This window comes from Oncorhynchus mykiss, chromosome 27, assembly GCF_013265735.2.
Source record: "Oncorhynchus mykiss isolate Arlee chromosome 27, USDA_OmykA_1.1, whole genome shotgun sequence".
Taxonomy (NCBI): domain Eukaryota; kingdom Metazoa; phylum Chordata; class Actinopteri; order Salmoniformes; family Salmonidae; genus Oncorhynchus; species Oncorhynchus mykiss.
Window position 1 is genome coordinate 25,082,914 of NC_048591.1, and position 19,988 is coordinate 25,102,901.

Sequence of the window (19,988 nt, forward strand, 5' to 3'; positions counted from 1 at the left end):
AGTCGTGCCCTTCTTTCACTGTCAGATCCAATTGGATCCTATTGGATGTCAAAGACCTCAGGTTGATGAGGGCTGAGGAGAATACAGCTTCATCTGCCATAAAGACGACAACTTAAAACAATCAAGCAGCAAACCGTGGGAGAGTCCTCTCCACATGCTGCCACTTCAAACACTCTGTTTGTGCTTCCTCGGCTTGACAATCTGATTCGCTGAGAGGACTGGGCAGGTTAGAAATGTGAACATATCGACTGAGGACCCATCGTGTGGTTTTAAGAAAGCGTGGATTTCAGTTATTCAGACTGGAACAAAGAATTTGGCTTTTTAATGTCAGAGACAGATCCAGGCCGTGAGGCAAGAGAGGCTGAAGAACAGGCAAACATAAACAAATAAAAGAGAAGTAAACACCAATAAAGAAGACTGAAGCAAACATTTTCCGCTTTGTGTTATTTTTCCCAATGTGTGTTCTATGAGTTGTGCTATCACTATTATTATTAAAGCAATGTATCTTCTCTTTGTATAGTGTTGTATACAGAAGTAACACAATCCCCATAGATAGTTGTACATGAAAGAAAGACCAATTCAATTGGAAAAATAAACTTGAACAGAGATTTTGTTTACTAGTCCAGACAGTAAAAAGGATGCTGGGATAAAACAAAACTGTTAAGGTGTAAATTAGGAATGACTTAGCTCCATACTATTGGAGCTCTGATCTTGAACAGAACTAGGCTATTGATAGAAAAGGGGCTCATAGCACACACTAGTGGTTGTAATCCAATAACGAAAGGGGCATTTGGATGCCATTCTCTCTGATGCTCAGCTACTGTACAAGTTTAAAAATAAGCAACAACGCTGCTAACAACAGACATTGTACGATTGCATTCAAGATATCCAATGTATTGTCGAGGACAATACCTTACTTTCATCTACCACCCATGCAAATGGACATGGTGAGAAAAAGCCCTTTAAAGAACGTGTAAATTCTTGACTGATAGCTGCTGCAACACTAATGCACGCTCTGTGAATACCAAGCGGTGTTAATGAAGTCATTTGTCTGCGAGTTGCGGGGTCTCCCACCATTCCATTGCTCTGCATTCATTAGTCAGTCACGGCCTGAAAACGCCAACCCTCTCCTCGACTCCTACAGAATCTAATCAGCATTAAAGCACATTTCCTGTGTTTAAGGATTATAATGCAATATCCTGGATGTGCTAGCTATATTATCCATCCATCCCTGTGTCTTTCTAAGGACTGATGAAATGTCAAGGAAATACATTTTCATGCATCTGTTACACACGTTACCACCAGATCAATGCTGTGAATCTCTCTGCTGTAGACTACTACGCACTGTTGAATTTGAAACCTTTTCTAGAGTAAATACTGTACATTGAGAGATGGCATCACTGCATACATTTATTCAGAGCATGAACACCTGGAGAGACCCAATAGAAAACCTTCTACTTCCCCCGTATTGTTGGAAAGTCTTTGGGGTGAAGATATGTTTTTGTGTGTAAACCACAGACGATGCTCAGTACAGGCTGTAGTGATAAATTGCTTTCTTCTTTACAGATGTGACCCCCAAACCACTCAATACATTCCTGACCAGTGTGACACTTACCGTTGACGGTGAGAGAAACCTCCTTCTCCCCGGCGCCGACTCGCGGAACCACGGCACGGCACACATATTTCCCAGCATCTTCCTGCCTCACAGCCTTGAGTGTCAGGATGTTCTCGTTGCTTAGTACCTGCCGCACGGAGGTCAAGAGTCACTGAATGAGCAGTGAGAGGTCACCTTCTCATTTGAGGCAGCACAAAGCAGCCTATGCTCCTCTTAACGCCTTAAAGGTCACCTCTCTTCTATTATTAAAATCCAATTTGAGGCCAGGCTCATACGAGAGAGGGGCGGTTTTGGTCTCCATCTCCAGGCTTGGAAGTTTGATGTGTACGGAGTTGAAGAATGAGCCTGGCTGGCAGATCAATTGCATGCCCCTTTGCTCACCTCAACACATCTCCGGCCAGGAGTCAGGGAGCAGGACCACTAACGAGCCCGAACCGCTAGCTGCCTCAGAATTTTGAGATTAATGAGATTTTGAAAACAACTGATTTGAGCTCAAAGGGCACTGCTTTGTCACCTGAATCCTGCATGACTGCTGCGGTTAGATGTTTTATAATTAATGAAGTTACTGCTGTGGCCAGGGGGTGGTTGTGAAAAACATACCAATATAAAGTAAATTACATTGAAAGTATAGGCTAACCTGATTGGAACAATGGATCACAATCTACAGTGTATCGCACCTAGACAAAACAATCATGAAATTCTGAAAGACATTGGATGAGTGAATACTTACCACCCCAGAGCCCCTCTTCATCCAGACAATGGTGAGGGAGGGGTTTCCAGTCCAAGCACAGTTGAATACAGCATCAGACCCCAGATCCACCTGTAAGGACTGGGGCTCTGCAGACATGCGTGGACCAACTGCAGGAACACAGACACAGTCAGTACAATCAACACAACGCCACCAGCAACACAGAACACTATAACACAGTACCATACGGTCAGCTACAGAATGTATCTAAATAGGATGTATAACATTGGGTGGACATCAATATTGGATAGCCACAGAAAGAGCAACACAGTAGTAGTACTCACAGTAGACGTCGACGTTGCGGCTGATGTTGGTGCTGCCCAGAGGGTTGGTGACCTCACAGGAGACTGGCTCGGTGAAGAAGGAATGGTCCACAATGACCTCATAGGTGTCCCCAGAGACCTCCTTTATCACATTACCTCCTTTGGCCCACCTGTAGTGAAGTGCAATAGATAGATAGATAAATAGATAGATAGAGAGAGAGAGAGAGAGAGAGAGAGAGAGAGAGAGAGAGAGAGAGAGAAAGAGAGAGAGAGAGAGATACCCTGCATGAGAGGGGTGGTCTGATAATCTACTGGTATTCACAAATTGCTTTGACCTTATTGTTGACCTATGGTCGCCTGGCCTATGATTGTCGGAAAATACTCTGCTGAGGGCCCAGAATATCTGCAGAAGGAAGACATTTTGAACACACATTACCACCAGACCAATATGAAGAATGGGTTGCTTCTGACTAATAACGTTTCAGTCCCGGTCATCAGTGAGGGATGATGGCACCTGTCTGAAGGATGAGAGGATGGGGGGAGAGGAGGGAGGGATGAAACATTAAGACAGTTTCTCTCCTTCCATGTCAGGACCACGTTGTTCTCTGAAAAACATTCCTGTGCAGGTTCTCTGCTGGCTTCAGCATATTTTTGTGGCAGCCATCCATTCCCTGACGATGCCGGCTGACACGTACTGTATGGTAGAGTCCTACTGACGATGCCGGCTGACACGTACTGTATGGTAGAGTCCTACTGACGATGCCGGCTGACACGTACTGTATGGTAGAGTCCCCCTGACGATGCCGGCTGACACGTACTGTATGGTAGAGTCCCACTGACGATGCCGGCTGACACGTACTGTATGGTAGAGTCCCCCTGACGATGCCGGCTGACACGTACTGTATGGTAGAGTCCTACTGACGATGCCGGCTGACACGTACTGTATGGTAGAGTCCTACTGACGATGCCGGCTGACACGTACTGTATGGTAGAGTCCCCCCGACGATGCCGGCTGACACGTACTGTATGGTAGAGTCCTACTGACGATGCCGGCTGACACGTACTGTATGGTAGAGTCCCCCTGACGATGCCGGCTGACACGTACTGTATGCACGTAAAGGCACCTGATGTTAATACATTGACACCGGATTGCATGAAGAACATCCGTTTGTGTTGGAGCGATGCCTCCTGATTTCACCGCTTCTGTCTTGTTCGTTATGCCATACTGGATGGTTCCCTGTTGCTGTGGGAGACAGGGACCATTTATTAAAGCGAGCCAGGGCATGAGTGGATGTTTGGGGCTGCTTCTCGGTCACATTTACAAGGTATTTTGGGACATTCAACTCTGTATAATCTTAATCCTCTCCCCTTCCCCAGAAAGAGATGTATTTGCATGCTCTTGTGGGCGAAGATAACCTTTCACTTCTAACTGTCACAAAACATGGTTCTATTTTCTCACCCAAGATTACAGGGTACACTGTGCAGTATTCCAGGGATAGGGGACTTGTTTGTTATCCATGAGTGAAGCCTTGGTCTTTGCTTGACTGGAATAGTATAATTTAAATGAGAATAGATTACCTCATTCATTCAGCAAGTGAAGCAGCTTTCTAATTGGCTCCAGTAGATTTTTCTCTGCTGCTCATTTTGCTGCTGAGGAGACTATGTTTCCACACTATAGGAGGAGAGTTCACTGCGTGCAAATTGAAGCCACTGAGATCACTGTCTGCTTAATATGCACAGGGACACCTGTGTTTCCAAATATATAAAAATTAGGGCATATGGGTGTGCTTGGCTCTCCTGTCCCTTCCTTACATAACTGATCCAGGAGGAGAATGTGCTGGATTCGAGAAAATATTAATACCGTTACAGTAATCTACACAAAGCAAACATTTTGTGTGTATAGTCCCTCAAGAAAACAATTCTGTACACAAAATATTGAATTAAGTATTATAATAATGACTATGATAATGACAACACACTGTCTATGAATATTAGATGTCAATAAATGCGCTGATGACAGTGATCATTAATGCCCTCTGAATCTCAGTGTCTGATGATGAATGACTCTCCACAGGCTGTGACTGAGAGTGTAGGGTTGATAGAGTACTGGAGGAGTTACAGTGAGTTAAGCACAGAAGTTTGGCCAGCAGGTTTCTCCCAAATGGAGTGTGAGGCTGCCAGGACTGGGAGGTCCACAGTGCAGAGAGAGCAGAGACAGAATGCTAGTGCCTGCAGGGAGTTTGAAAGCTCGGCTGGTGTGCTGGTCCCCATCCAATAGAGTCTAAACAAAGCCAGCTCTGCATCCATCAGACTGCATCTCCTCTGGGAGGGCAGAGGGGCCAGCGAGAACTTACTCAACAGCTCACTTACCACCCGGACCTATTCATGGATGTAGGTCACACAATGAGGTGCAAGTCAGGTGTGTGCCTCAGGGTGTGTGTGTGTGTGTGTGTGTGTGTGTGTGTGTGTGTGTGTGTGTGTGTGTGTGTGTGTGTGTGTGTGTGTGTGTGTGTTTGTGTATGGCAACATCAGTGAAATCTGTGTTTACCAGGGAAAGAACAGTGAAAACCCAACCTTGTTGGGGACAAGAATGGTCAAACTGAATTATATTAAATTAAACATCTAGCTATGTTATTAACATATAGAATACACTATTATTATTATCAGCATGGTTATGTACATCACAGCAAAGATTATGTTGCTCATTTGCATTTTCATGATGTTGAATATATAAAAATACTTATTTCAATGGAAAATAGACACTTTCATAATGATGTGTTGATCAAATCGCACCCTGATGTTCTTTGAATAAAATGTGTAAAACAAATAATACAGAAATGTCTCTTGATTTGAAATAATATGACAAAAGGCCCAATATTAGAAGAGAGAACAACACATTGTTTATAGTTTCAACACATTGTGAATGACATTCCAATATACCGTCTGCCATTGGGTAGGGAACATGAGCAAAGATGATGAGACTATCAGTTTGGTGCCTCACAATTCAAATAAAACCAGGAAGTCTGTTTGTCTGGCAGAAGAACATCGCTGTTGTACCTTCCTTTAAAACATTACTGTCATTAGTGGCATGGTACCAGTCAAAATATTTTGTACAGCCAAAGTGTTTATGCCAGTAGAACAGACAAGATGGATTTAATTTGCTGTGCCTGCTACTGTTTTTTTCTCTCTCTCGCTATTCTCGTAGGCTGGATACACTGGGTGGCACAAAGCGAGTCGCAGGGGAAGCACGGTTGTGGAAAAACAAACATTGGCAATGCCCACAGACAATGTGACGGAAAGCGCCACGATGGTAAACCTCTTCATTAGCCACCTCAGAGACACAGACGAGGAAAAGGTAGATGGTAGAACTGACCAAAAAAAAATCTAGTAGCAACAACACGCTAATTGTTTAACTGGGGAGAGAATTGGGGATGGTGTTTTCTGGGCGTGAAGAGGGACGTGTTTGTGGTAGAGTGTGCAGGTGAGAGAGCTGAAACTCCGCTTCTGATGTGTCTCTCTCTGGAGTGCCTCTTCTTGGAGTAGTGAAAAAAAAGCTTTGTATCTGTACCACCAGGGCGTTCAATATGATGTTGAAGTATTATGGTTGCCCCTCCTCCTTCCATTATGTAATGAAGATCCCTTAACAGCTCTATTGTTTTACAATTCCTCGATTCACATCAACACACTCAGACAAAAGCACAAACTTACTTCCAACAGTACTTCCCCCCCATCTATCCTATGAGTCTCTAGAAAACGCTAACATCCGGTTTTCAGAGATACAGTATTTTCAACCTAACTTCCGTTTTCCCTGAAAAACACAAATGAGCACTCCGCTCAGGCATCTTTCTTTGCCTGCTACGTTAGGTTACTCCCTATCCTCTACTCCTATCCTATCCACTATCCCTGAGGCACATGTTCTTTCCTCCCAGGAGTAAGGGTTCTGGCTCTGCCTGAGAGATATCTGTAGACTGGAGACTTATTTCCATTCGCTTTGTTAAGCAACATTCATAGAGCGGCCAATCACAGCAGATCATAGAGAATAGAAATCACCATGTCATTGACTCTTCCTCTGCTACCGTGGCTCTGTATGTGTGTGAAGTGCTTATTGAAGTGGAGGATGGCAGAGTGGTGTGCTGAGGATGGATGGCACTCTGGAGGTTAGAAGAGAGTCCATCACTCTAAGGGCTGCCCTGTCCTTGTGGCATATCTGATCTCCAGAGACAGGGTGTATTAGACTAACAGACACACCGCACCACTAGCTCCCTACTCTGCACTGCTGTAACGCTCTCCGGGGGACAAGGAGGGTTCTCCTCAATCAACTCCCCAGTGTAGACAGGAACAGTGCAACACTCCCAAATGTAGACTGAGAGAGCTGGAGATAAAATATCAAATAGTTATTTCGAAGAATGTGTCACGTTCTGACCTTAGTTCCTTTATTATGTCTTTGTGTTAGTTTGGTCAGGGCGTGAGTTGGGGTGGGTAGTCTTTGTTATTTTTTCTATGTTGTATTTCTGTGTTTGGCCTGGTATGGTTTTCAATCAGAGGCAGCTGTCGATTGTTGTCTCTGATTGAGAATCATACTTAGGTAGCCTGTTTTCCCCATTTTGGTTGTGGGTGATTATTTTTCGTGTCAATGTTTGCTCCGGGACTGTGGGACTGTGTCGGTTTCAATTTATTTTCTTATTCGTTTTCTGTGTTCAGTTATATTTAATTAAAATAATATTATGGACACTTACCACGCTGCGCATTGGTCCGATCCTTCCTACGCCTCCTCAGAAGAGGAGAACGAAAACCGTTACATAATGTGTGTTAAAATTAATCGTAAATGAATCTGCATGGTTGCATATTGAAAAAAAAAAGATATATTACCACAGCCCAACTCAACTCAAAGTGGTATTGGATCCTAACACTAGTGAATCCCTTCTAGAGAGTGCCTATTTCAGCCTGAAGTTCAACCTCCCTCCTTTTTTCATTACATTATCCATTGGTTTCCAAGGCTAAAAGGAATCTGACCCACCAAGGCTCCCAAGGACCCAGGCCCTCTTAGTGGAACATTGATCCATGTCCCACAACAATAGAGACTGAGTTCCACGGTGATTGTAGCAGAAGACCTGCCTTTGGTGTAAACCTGCACAATCAAACACAAGTCTTGTTTGCCTTGATATCTGTTTTTTAAAAGGGCAGAATCCATCAAAGGAACGTCTCTGTTTTGCCACCTGTGAGTGTGTTGTAGATCCATTTCATTTCCCAATACTGCTTCAGGCTCAGTGTCGGCTGGGCAATTCCCTTCGCTATTGATTTTGTTCCACTTATTCTTCCCTTGGTTTTAAAACCCTCACAGAAAAGCATGTCTTGACAAATCACCTTGGCATTACACCTCTTCAAGGACCAAGTTTCATGAGAATTTCTTCTTTATCCCCAATCCTCTCTGAGAGGAAAGGAAACGTTTATTGTGAGAATTGAAGAACTCAGTGTTCCAAATCAAGTCTCTGTGTGTGCTTGAAGTTGTCAGTCAGAATCCAAAAAGGATTGAGAAAAAGCACAGACATGGGTTCAGCGTAGATTCAGAAGATCAACCAACTCCTTCCACTCAAATGTCCATTGGCCCTGCTGCAGTACTCTGACACTCATGTCACCCTTTTAACATGATACCTTGTAACCCTGGCATCCTCATCAGATACAACACAATGCCAGCTCTTCTCCCACTCAAGGTAATGTATCTATGTTCAGGGGATATAGACAATGGTATCTCAAAGCAAAGCCATGCAAGTCAATGCATTCATTAGTCTCTAAGTACATGACTGGGAATGAATTTCAACCGACGTTTGGCATTAGATTTTTCTCTGTATGTTTTTCTGTGAAAATTTTCCAAATCGACAAGAGATTTAATAGTGTCACGGCATCATAAGAATTCTCTGACAATGATTAATACCATCAATAGTGAAGTGCCACATTTGACTTAATGTGAGAAGTTATTAGCAACAAGCAACATTAATCAGACAGGACCTTTGTATATCATTTGAAGTTTTTGTCAGCGTTTTTCTTTCTCATTATGGGGCATTGCATAATGCATTATGTCTGGCTCACATATTTTGCTATAATACATTTCTCATTGAGAGACTAGTAATGGAGTTTAAAGTAAAGTTCTGAGACAGCACATTCAAAGTCTTACCAAGGAACCAAGTTCAGAGTGAAAATAATCTGATATAGACTATCAAGACAGAGAGAGAAATAGTGACAGAGACAGAGGGAGAGGTATGAATGTATGGGTAGGTAATCTTACCTGTACAGTGTGACGGGTGGGTTAGCCTTGGCCGAACAGTGGAACTTGACAAGGTTTCCTTCCAGAATGGGCTGAGGCTCCACTGACAGATTGACAAGTGGCAAATCTGTATGGACACAGACCAGAGACAGACGACCAATTAGAAAAGACCCCTGTAACAACCTTACAGTAATCTAGGGCTGTTGCATTTACCAAATAGACCAGCATATTACCCTATAGAAACTTATGTTGTGAGATATTTTTACAGGTGCGGAAATACACTACCTATACTTGTTTTACATTTTCATTTGAGACATTAAAGAGCAGAAAAACACAGGAAATCAAATCAAATAATGCAACTCTTGATAATGAGTTTTTCAGTAATTGGCAATTTGCAAATAAGGATTAATTGAGACAGTGATTTTTCCTCCAAGCACTCCATTATAATTACAATAATTAACAAACACTGAGTTAGACAATTAAAAATGATCTTAAAAAAGCAAACACATAGATTATGTTAATTCAATAAACAGCAATTAAATGTAACCAAAGGTATAGAATTATTTTTGAAGATGCATTTTAATCTACCTCAATCAGCCCGACTAACCGTTGCCTGTATATAGTTTCGCTACTGTTATAGTCTCGCTACTGTATATAGTCTCGCTTCTGTTATTTTTCACTGTCTTTTTTACTGTTGTTTGTATTTTTTTTACGTATCTATTGTTCACCGAATACCTATTTTTTTACTTTAAAAATGCACTGTTGGTTGGAGCCTGTAAGTAAGCATTTCACCTGTTGTATTTGGCGCACGTGACAAATAAACTTTGATTTGATTTGAATCACTTTTTCATCTCTGGTGAATCCTCCACTTCGGTCCCCCTTTATGTTCACATAAAACATTTCAAGTACGGCAAGCTATTTTTCAATTAAGTCCAGCATTGATGAAAGGGCCATAGGGATAGCCTGTGAAGAATGTAAAGTAATGGAGGGCCAAAAGTCCTCATCAAACACTGGGAGTCTGAGTGATAAAAAAACTATGGCCTTTCAGCAGTATAAGCCCCATCTCTGAACATCGTGGGGCGACTCAAAGGTTGTCTGATTTCACTAATGGAACACGGCAGCCATGAGCATGGCCCCTCTCTCCTTCTCTACGTCCGCTGCTTCAATTCAAATGGGCTACTGCCTCTTTACGTCTACTGTGGCAACTGTCCAAGCCATTTCCATTTCTAGCTTTATATGTAGATTGCTTTTAATACAATCAAGTCCTTGATTTAACTTTGCTTGATGAAATCTAACAAACCTCTGCTGCAAAAGAGGGCAGCATGAACGCTAGAGGGGAGTTCTCTCTGAGTGCATATCCATAAATCATATGACTAATCAAATATAAAGTTGGTTCCAAATTATTGACACTATTTTTTGTATTTTTATTTATTAAGGATCCCCATTAATTCCTGCCAAGCCAGCAGCTAGTCTTCCTGGGGTCCAGCAACATTAAGACAGTTATATACAATAAAAAATATTACATGACATTACATTTCATAACACTTGGGAAAGAATTCAGACCCCTTGACTTTTTCCACATTTTTTGGAGACAGGACGGTGTCAAGACACAGTTCTGGGGAGGGGTACCAAAAAAGGTCTGCAGCTTTTAAAGGTCCCCAAGAAAACAGAGGCCTCCTTCATTCTTAAATTGAGGATGTTGGGAACCATTAAGACTCTTCCTAGTGTTGGCCACCCGGCCAAACTGAGCAATAAACAATTAAATCAATTTTTTAATAAGGCTGTAATGTAGAAAAATGTGGAAAAAGTCAAGGGGTGTGAATACTTTCCGAAAACACTGTTTTTACAATACAACATCCATGTGTACGTGTGTGTAGAGTGCGTTTATTATCATGTGTATGTGTATCTCTGTCTGTGTGTGTCTCTTCACAGTCCCCACTGTTCCATAAGGTGTATATTTGTATGTTTTTTTTATCTGATTCTACTGCTTGCTTCAGTTACCTGATGTGGAATAGAGTTCCATGTTCCATGGCTCTATGAAGTGGAATAGAGTTCCATGGCTCTATGAAGTACTGTATGCCTCCCATAGTCTGTTCTTGACTTGGAGATTGTGAAGAGTCCTTTGGTGACATGTCTTGTGGGGTATGGGTGTTCGAGCTGTTTGCTAGTAGTTTAAACTGACACCTCGGTGCATTCAGCACTTCAACACTTCTTACAAAAGTAGTGATGAAGTCAATCTCTCCTCCACTTTGAGCCATGAGAGATTTACATGCATATTATTAATGTTAGCTATCCATGTACATTTAAGGGCCAGCTGTGCTGCCCTGTTCTGAGCCAATTGTAATTTTCTGAGGACTCTCTTTGTGACACCTGACCACATGACTGAACAGTAGTCCAGGTGCGACAAAACTAGAGCCTGTATAACCTGCTTTGTTGATAGTGTTGTTAAAAAGGCAGAGAGAATTTTCCCCATTTTAGCTACATTGTATCAATATGTTTTGACCATGACAGTTTACAATCCAGGGTTAGTCTGCTTGCAGTTTAGTCACGTCAACTTGCTCAATTTCCACATAATTTATAACAAGATTTAGTTGATATTTATGGTTTAGTAAATGATTTGTCCCAAATAAAATGCTTTCAGTTTAAAAAAAGTTTAAGACTAACTTATTCCTTGCCACCCATTCTGAAACAACCATAATTGCAGCTCTGTTGCAGTGATTACACTTGCTGTTGTAGCTGAAGTGTATAGTGTTGAGTCATCTGTAGACATAGACATACTGGCTTAACTCAAGACCAGTGGCATGTCATTAGTCAAAATTGAAAAAATGAAGGGGCCAAGACAGCTGCCATGGGGAATTCCTGATTCTACCTGGATTATGTTGGAGAGGCTTCCATTAAAGAAGACCCTCTGTGTTCACTTAGACAGGTAACTCTTTTTTCACAATATATTAGGGGGTGTAAAGCCATAAAACATGTGTTTTTACAGCAGCAGACTTTAAAAATATTTTTATTTAACCAGGTAGGCCAGTTTTGAACAACTTCTCATTTACAACTGCGACCTGGCCAAGATAAAGCAAAGCAGTGCGACACAAACAACAACACAGAGTTACACATGGAAAAAACAAACGTACACTCAATAACACAATAGAAAGGTCTATATACAGTGTGTGCAAATGAAGAAAGATTAGGGAGGTAAGGCAAGAAATAGGCCGTAGGGACGAAAAAAATATAATTTAGCAAATAAACACTGGAGTGGTAGATTTGCAGAAGATTAATGTAAAAGTAGAGATACTGGGGTGCAAAGGAGGAAAAAAAATAACAATATGGGGATGAGGTAGTTGGATGGGCTATTTACAGATGTGCTATGTACAGGTGCAATGATCTGCAAGCTGCTCTGATAGCTGATGCTTAAATTTAGTGAGGGAGATAAACGTCTCCAGCTTCAGTGATTTTTGAGATTCGTTCCAGTCATTGGCAGCAGAGAACTTGAAGGAAAGGCTAAATATACCTGCTGGAGCAAGTACTACGTGGGGGTGCTGCTATGGTGACCAGTGAGCTGAGATAAGGGGGGACTTTACCTAGCAAAGACTTATAGACGACCTGGAGCCAGTGGGTTTGGCGACAAATATGAAGCGAGGGCCAGCCAACGAGAGCATACAGGTTGCAGTGGTGGGTAGTATATGGGGCTTTGGTGACAACACCGATGGCACTGTGATAGACTGCATCCAATTTGCTGAGTAGAGTGTTGGAGGCTACTTTGTTAATGACATCACCGAAGTCAAGGATTGGTAGGATAGTCAGTTTTACAAGGGTATGTTTGGCAGAGTGAGGGATGCTTTGTTGCGAAATAGGAAGCCAATTCTAGATTTAGTTTTGGATTGGAGATGCTTAGTGTGAGTCTGGAAGGAGAGTTTACAGTCTAACCAGACACCTAGGTATTTGTAGCTGTCCACATATTCTAAGTCAGAACCGTCCAGAGTAGTGATGCTGGACAGGCGGGCAGGTGTGGGCAGCGATCGGTTGAAGAGCATGCATTTTGTTTTACTTGCATTTAAGAGCAGTTGGAGGCCACGGAAGGAGAGTTGTATGGCATTGAAGCTCATCTGGAGGTCAGAGCCCGGTGGCTTGTCATTGTTGATCGACAACAAGAATGGCTTCACTTCCTCCACACTCACTTTACAGAATTCAATATTACAACGATTGTCTTTCATAATTTGATCAGTTATACTTGGATGTGTAGTGTCAGCGTTTGTTGCTGGCATGTCATGCCTAAGTTTTCGAATCTTACTTTAGGGGGTGGATCAGCTTTCATATTGCAGATAGATGTTGCTTCCATCAATGTAATTGTCTGCATCATTTCCAATCCCCCATATACAGTGGGGCAAAAAAAATATTTAGTCAGCCACCAATTGTGCAAGTTCTCCCACTTAAAAAGATGAGAGATCCCTGTAATTTGCATCATAGGTACACTTCAACTATGACAGACGAAATGAGAAAAAAAAATCCAGAAAATCACATTGTCTGATTTTTAATGAATTTATTTGCAAATTATGGTGGAAAATAAGTATTTGGTCACCTACAAACAAGCAAGATTTCTGTCTCTCACAGACCTGTAACTTCTTCTTTAAGAGGCTCTTCTGTCCTCCACTCGTTCGTTACCTGTATTAATGGCACCTGTTTGAACTTGTTATCAGTATAAAAGACACCTGTCCACAACCTCAAACAGTCACACTCCAAACTCCACTATGGCCAAGACCAAAGAGCTGTCAAAGGACACCAGAAACAAAATTGTAGACCTGCACCAGGCTGGGAAGATGGAATCTGCAATAGGTAAGCAGCTTGGTTTGAAGAAATCAACTGTGGGAGCAATTATTAGGAAATGGAAGACATATAAGACCACTGATAATCTCCCTCGATCTGGGGCTCAGCGCAAGATCTCACCCCGTGGGGTCAAAATGATCACAAGAACAGTGAGCAAAAATCCCAGAACCACAAGGGGGGACCTAGTGAATGACCTGCAGAGAGCTGGGACCAAAGTAACAAAGCCTACCATCAGTAACACACTACGCTGCCAGGGACTCAAATCCTGCAGTGCCAGACGTGTCCCCCTGCTCAAGCCAGTACATGTCCAGGCCTGTCTGAAGTTTGCTAGAGAGCATTTGGATGATCCAGAAGAAGATTGGGAGAATGTCGTATGGTCAGATGAAACCAAAATATAACTTTTTGGTAAAAACTCAACTCATCGTGTTTGGAGGACAAAGAATGCTGAGTTGCATCCAAAGAACACCATACCTACTGTGAAGCATGGGGGTGGAAACATCTTGCTTTGGGGCTGTTTTTCTGCAAAGGGACCAGGACGACTGATCCGTGTAAAGGAAAGAATGAATGGGGCCATGTATCATGAGATTTTGAGTGAAAACCTCCTTCCATCAGCAAGGGCATTGAAGATGAAACGTGGCTGGGTCTTTCAGCATGACAATGATCCCAAACACACCGCCTGGGCAACGAAGGAGTGGCTTTGTAAGAAGCATTTCAAGGTCCTGGAGTGGCCTAGCCAAACTCCAGATCTCATCCCCATAGAAAATCTTTGGAGGGAGTTGAAAGTCCGTGTTGCCCAGCAACAGCCCCAAAACATCACTGCTCTAGAGGAGATCAGCCTGGAGGAATGGGCCAAAATTCCAGCAACAGTGTGTGAAAACCTTGTGAAGACTTACAGAAAACATTTGACCTCTGTCATTGCCAACAAAGGGTATATAACAAAGTATTGAGATAAACTTTTGTTATTGACCAAATACTTATTTTCCACCATAATTTGCAAATACATTCATAAAAAATCCTACAATGTGATTTTCTGGATTTTTTTTCTAATTTTGTCTGTCATAGTTGAAGTGTACCTATGATGAAAATTACAGGCCTCTCATCTTTTTAAGTGGGAGAACTTGCATAATATGTGGCTGACTAAATACTTTTTTGCCCCACTGTATTTGTGGTAAATATACGTATAAATCAATATACAAACACATACCCATATACATATACTGTCACGTTCTGACCTTAGTTCTGTTATTTTATCTTTGTTTTAGTATGGTCAGGACATGAATTGGGTGGGCAGTCTGTTTGTTTTTCTATGTTGGTTTTTGAGTTCGGCCCAGTATGGTTCTCAATCAGAGGCAGCTGTCAATTGTTGTCCCTGATTGAGAATCACACTTAGGTAGCCTGGGTTTCACTTTTGGGTGGTGGGTGTTTGTCTTCCGTGTCAGTGTTTGTCGCCACATGGGACTGTTTCGTTCATTTATTGTTATTGTTTTGTATTTCGTAGTGTTCAGTTTATGTTTTAAAATAAACATCATGGACACTTACCACGCTGCGTTTTGGTCCTCCGATCCTTCTCGCTTCTCCTCCTCAGAAGAGGAGGACGAGGTTCGTTACAAATACAGTTGAAGTCGGAAGTTTACATACACCTAAGCCAAATACGTTTAAACTCAGTTTTTCACAATTCCTTACATTTAATCCTAGCAAAAATTCCCAGTTTTAGGACAGTTAGAATCACCAATTTATTTTAAGAATATGAAATGTCAGAATAATAGTAGAGAGAATGATTTATTTCAGCTTTCATTTCTTTCATCACATTCCCAGTGGGTCAGAAGTTTACATACACTCTATTAGTATTTGGTAGCATTGACTTCAAATGGTTTAACTTGGATCAAACATTTCAGGTAGCCTTCCGCAAGCTTTCCACAGTAGTTTGGGTACATTTTTGACCATTCCTCCTGACAGAGCTGGTGCAACTGAGTCAGGTTTGTAGGCCTCCTTGCTCGCACACGCTTTTTCAGTTCTGCCCACAAATCTTCTTAAGGATTAAGGTCCCGGCTTTGTGATGGCCACCAAGCTTTAACTACCTGACTGATGTCTTGAGATGTTGCTTCAATATATCCACATAATTTTCCTACCTCATGATGCCATCTATTTTGTGAAGTGCACCAGTCCCTCCTGCAGCAAAGCACCCCCACAACATGATGCTGCCACCCCCGTGCTTCACGGTTGGGATGGTGTTCTTCGGCTTGCACGCCTCCCCGTTTTTCTCCAAACATAACGATGTTCATTATGGCCAAACAGTTCTATTTTTGTTTCATCAGACCAGAGGACATTTCTCCAAAAACGACGATCTTTGTCCCCATGTGCAGTTGCAAACCGTAGTCTGGGATTTTTATGTTGGGTTTTGGAGCAGTGCCTTCTTCATTGCTGAGCGGCCTTTGAGGTTATGTCGATAGAGGACTCGTTTTATTGTGGATATAGACACTTTTGTACCTGTTTCGTCCCAATTCTTCACAAGGTCCTCTGCTGTTTTTCTGGGATTGATTTGTACTTTTCGCACCAAAGTACATTCATCTCTAGGAGACAGAACGCGTCTCCTTCCTGAGTGCTACGACGGCTGCGTGGTCCCATGGTATTCATACTTGCGTACTATTGTTTGTACAGATGAAAGTGGTACCTTCAGGAATTTGGAAATTGCTCCCAAGGATGAACAAAACTTGTGGAGGTCTACAATTTATTTCTGAAGTCTTGGCTGATTTCTTTTGTTTTTCCCATGATGTCAAGCAAAGAGGCACTGAGTTTGAAGGTCGGCCTTGAAATACATCCACAGGTACACCTCCAATTGACTTAAATTATGTCAATTAGCCTATCAGAAGCTTCTAAAGCCATGACATCATTTTCTGGAATTTTCCAAGCTGTTTAAAGGCACAGTCAAACTTAGTGTATGTGAACTTCTGACCCACTGGAATTGGGATACATTGAATTATAAGTGAAATGATCTGTCTGTAAACAATTGTTGGAAATATAACTTGTGTCATGCACAACGTAGATGTCCAAACTGACTTGCCAAAACCATAGTTTGTTAACCAAAAATGTGTGGAGTGATAGAAAATGACTGCAAGTGTATGTAAACGTCCTACTTCAACTGTTTACACATATACGGTATATGCATACATACATGTACACACCTTTTTAGATTATACCTGTCACGCTCTGACCGTAGAGATCTTTTTATTCTCTATGTTTGGTTGGTCAGGGTGTGACTCGGGTGGGAAACCCTATGTTCTGTGTTTCTATGTTTTGGCTGGGTATGGTTCTCAATCGGGGACAGCTGTCTATCGTTGTCTCTGATTGGGAATCATACTTAGGCAGCCTCAAGTTCGTTTTTGTTGTTGTTTTGTTGGCGACATTTATAATAAAGAAAAATGTACGCTCACCACACTGCACCTTGGTCCGGCCATTTTCACGACGACGGCGATCGTGACAATACCTTAATTATGCGCCGCAAACCACACCACCCCTCCCCAATTAATTAGTTTATTAGTAATCCAGTCTATTAGTAAACTAATAAACAATAACACTTAGGCTTCTACCTTCAGTTTATACATACTATTCACATTTTACAAACACAATCTATTTTACAATAGTTTTATTTTGTTTGTTTTTAGTCCTGACCTTACTTTATTTCTGATATCCATCCAGTTTGATTTCTATTTCTACCTGTGCCATTTCACGACATTTCTGTACCTATATACAGTTTATATTTGTTATTTAGTTGTTATTAGTCCCACCCTTCAGCTCCATTCAACCCCTCCCATCTATCTATCTCTTAACACCATCCATTTTGGATTTCTATTTTTCAACTGTATTGTGATGCTTCACAAAAGTACTGAACCTTTCTATTCTCATAGCTTCTACAGATTTTAAATTAAAGATAAACATTTTTGCAAAAATTATTATTGTATTATTGATCGATTGACTATGACTTTTCAAACCACCCAGTATTACTATCTGCAGCATTAGTTATAGGTAAATGTTACAATTCTTCATGCATTCCTGGACCTGCGACCAAACGAGCTACACATGGACATATGGACAGTATCAAAATAAATTATATAATGACTCTGCCTCCTCGCAGCAAAATCTGCAGAGGTGGGAAGATTGTTTCCCCCATATAAATAACATTCTATTAGTTGCAAGAATTTTGTATAATAATTTAAACAAAAAAAATGGAAGTTTTGAGTCCGGCAACGTTTTGCGTGTCAATTCATAAACCATTTGCCATGGAATTGGTACATCGAAAATCTCTTCCCAACTATTTTGCAATTTATATGGCACAGCTGTCAATTTCTTGGTTCTTAAATGAAACTGGTATATATTTTTATTTATCACAATTTTCTTTAACCATTTTTGGTCTTTAATGCAGGGCCGATAGACAAGTTCCTTACTTTTTCCCCCTTCCACTTGCCTTGTCCATTTTTTGGTCATGCTAATTTTGGGTAGAGCAGACATGTGTCTGTGTTAGCTGCATGTGTGAGATAACTCCACCAGTCCTATTTATAATATAGTTTACAAAGATTATACCTTTTTTAAACATTTTATGGAACAACACATTTTTTTTAATCAATTGGTATATTTGAATTTAACCACAGTATTTGTTGTCTTATTTGTTCTGTCTTTTCAGGTGCATTAAACTGAAATTGCAAACTTTCTAAGGCTTGTTTAAAAAGATATCGATATTTGGGAGATTATTTCATTTTCAAATAACAGAAAGTGAGCAGTTGTAATCTGAATAAAGGTAAAAAGGCCATTCTTGTACACGGGGTGCGACATTCGTACTAATTTATAAGAGAACCTTTTAAGTATAACTTTTGTATGACTGATGCCTTTAGTGAGAGGTCTAATGCTTTAATATTTCATAATTTCTGCCCTCCAAATTCATATTCATTATATAAATAGGCCATTTAAATTTTGAATATTTTTTATTCATATAATTGTTAAAGCAGGTGTAGGCAAAACCATGAGTAAATGGGTAAACTGTGAGATGACTAAAGAGTTAATCAGGGTGATTTTTCCACAAAGAGACAGGTATTTTTCTTTCCATGGTAGCAAGATCTTATCTAACTTTCTATGAAAATGAATTGGACTGAGATCATTTCTTTCTTTCGAGATATGTACACCGACTATGTCCACATCCCCATCAGACCATTTTATTGGTCAACTACAATGTAATGTAAAAGTTGCCTTTTTAAGTGATCCAATACGTAATATAGTACACTTATCAAAATGTGGTTTTAATCCAGAGAAGTTAGAAAAAGTATCCAAATCCTCTATGAGGCTGTGGAGGGATTCTAATTGTGGTTTTAAAAGAAAACATGAATCATCAGTGTACAATGACACCTTCGATTTTAAGCCATGGATTTCTAATTCCTTAATATTATTGTTGGAACTAATTTTAACAGCTAACATTTCGATGGTAATAATAAATAGATGTGCTCATAGTGGACAACCTTGTTTTACTCCTCTCGAGAGTTTAAAACTTTGTGAGATGTAGCCACCATTTATTATTTTACACCTAGGGTTACTATACATAACTTTACCTCATTTTACAAGAGATTCTCCAAAATGGAAATATTCCAAGCATTTTTATATAAACTCATACTTTATCAAAAGCCTTTTCAATGTCAGCTGTGAAAACCAAGCCTGGTTTCCCAGATATTTCATAGTATTCTATTGTTTCCAGTACTTGTCTTGTATTTTCTCCAATGTATCATCTATGTAAAACATCTGTCTGATGAGGATGAATAATATTTGACAGGCATTTAGCTAGAATTTTTGCATCACAGCACTGAAGCTGCAGAAGCCTCCAATTGTTTAAATGGACTGGATCTTTATATATACCACTTGGATCCTGTTTCAGTAATAATGAAATCAGACCTTCTTGTTGCATGTCCGATAGTCTACTGTTTATATAGGATTGGTTAAAACATGCTAATAATGGTCCTCTGAGTATAAAAAAAAAAGTTTGGTGTATTCCACTGGTACTGTATGCCATCTAGTTGGTAGCAGGTGTTGACAAAAACATTTCTGAAAAAAATAAAAATAAAACAAAATAAGACTTTGACAACTCGACAACAGGTTCTTATTCACCATTATTCATGATTCACGAAGTAAACTTTTGACTACTTTACTTATAAGAATCTTTAGGGGTGTCAATAATTTTGATCCAACCTTTTTGAGAAGAAATGTATTACTTTTTGTGAAATTGTATTAGTATAAAAGTAT

At 40.7% G+C, this 19,988-nt stretch overlaps 1 protein-coding gene across 8 annotated transcripts in view; it reads right to left on the minus strand.

Annotated features, from left to right (window-relative positions):
• The window catches only part of kirrel3b (kirre like nephrin family adhesion molecule 3b), a 211,039-nt gene that overhangs the window by 18,970 nt on the left and 172,081 nt on the right, over positions 1–19,988 (minus strand). For all 8 annotated transcript variants that reach the window (XM_036965155.1, XM_036965157.1, XM_036965156.1 and 5 more), the window contains exons 6-9: positions 8,910–9,015; positions 2,648–2,796; positions 2,346–2,473; positions 1,616–1,742 (exon numbers count right to left, since the gene is read on the minus strand). In XM_036965155.1, the coding sequence (XP_036821050.1) occupies positions 1,616–1,742; positions 2,346–2,473; positions 2,648–2,796; positions 8,910–9,015 (510 nt within the window). The remainder of the gene's footprint in view (positions 1–1,615; positions 1,743–2,345; positions 2,474–2,647; positions 2,797–8,909; positions 9,016–19,988) is intronic.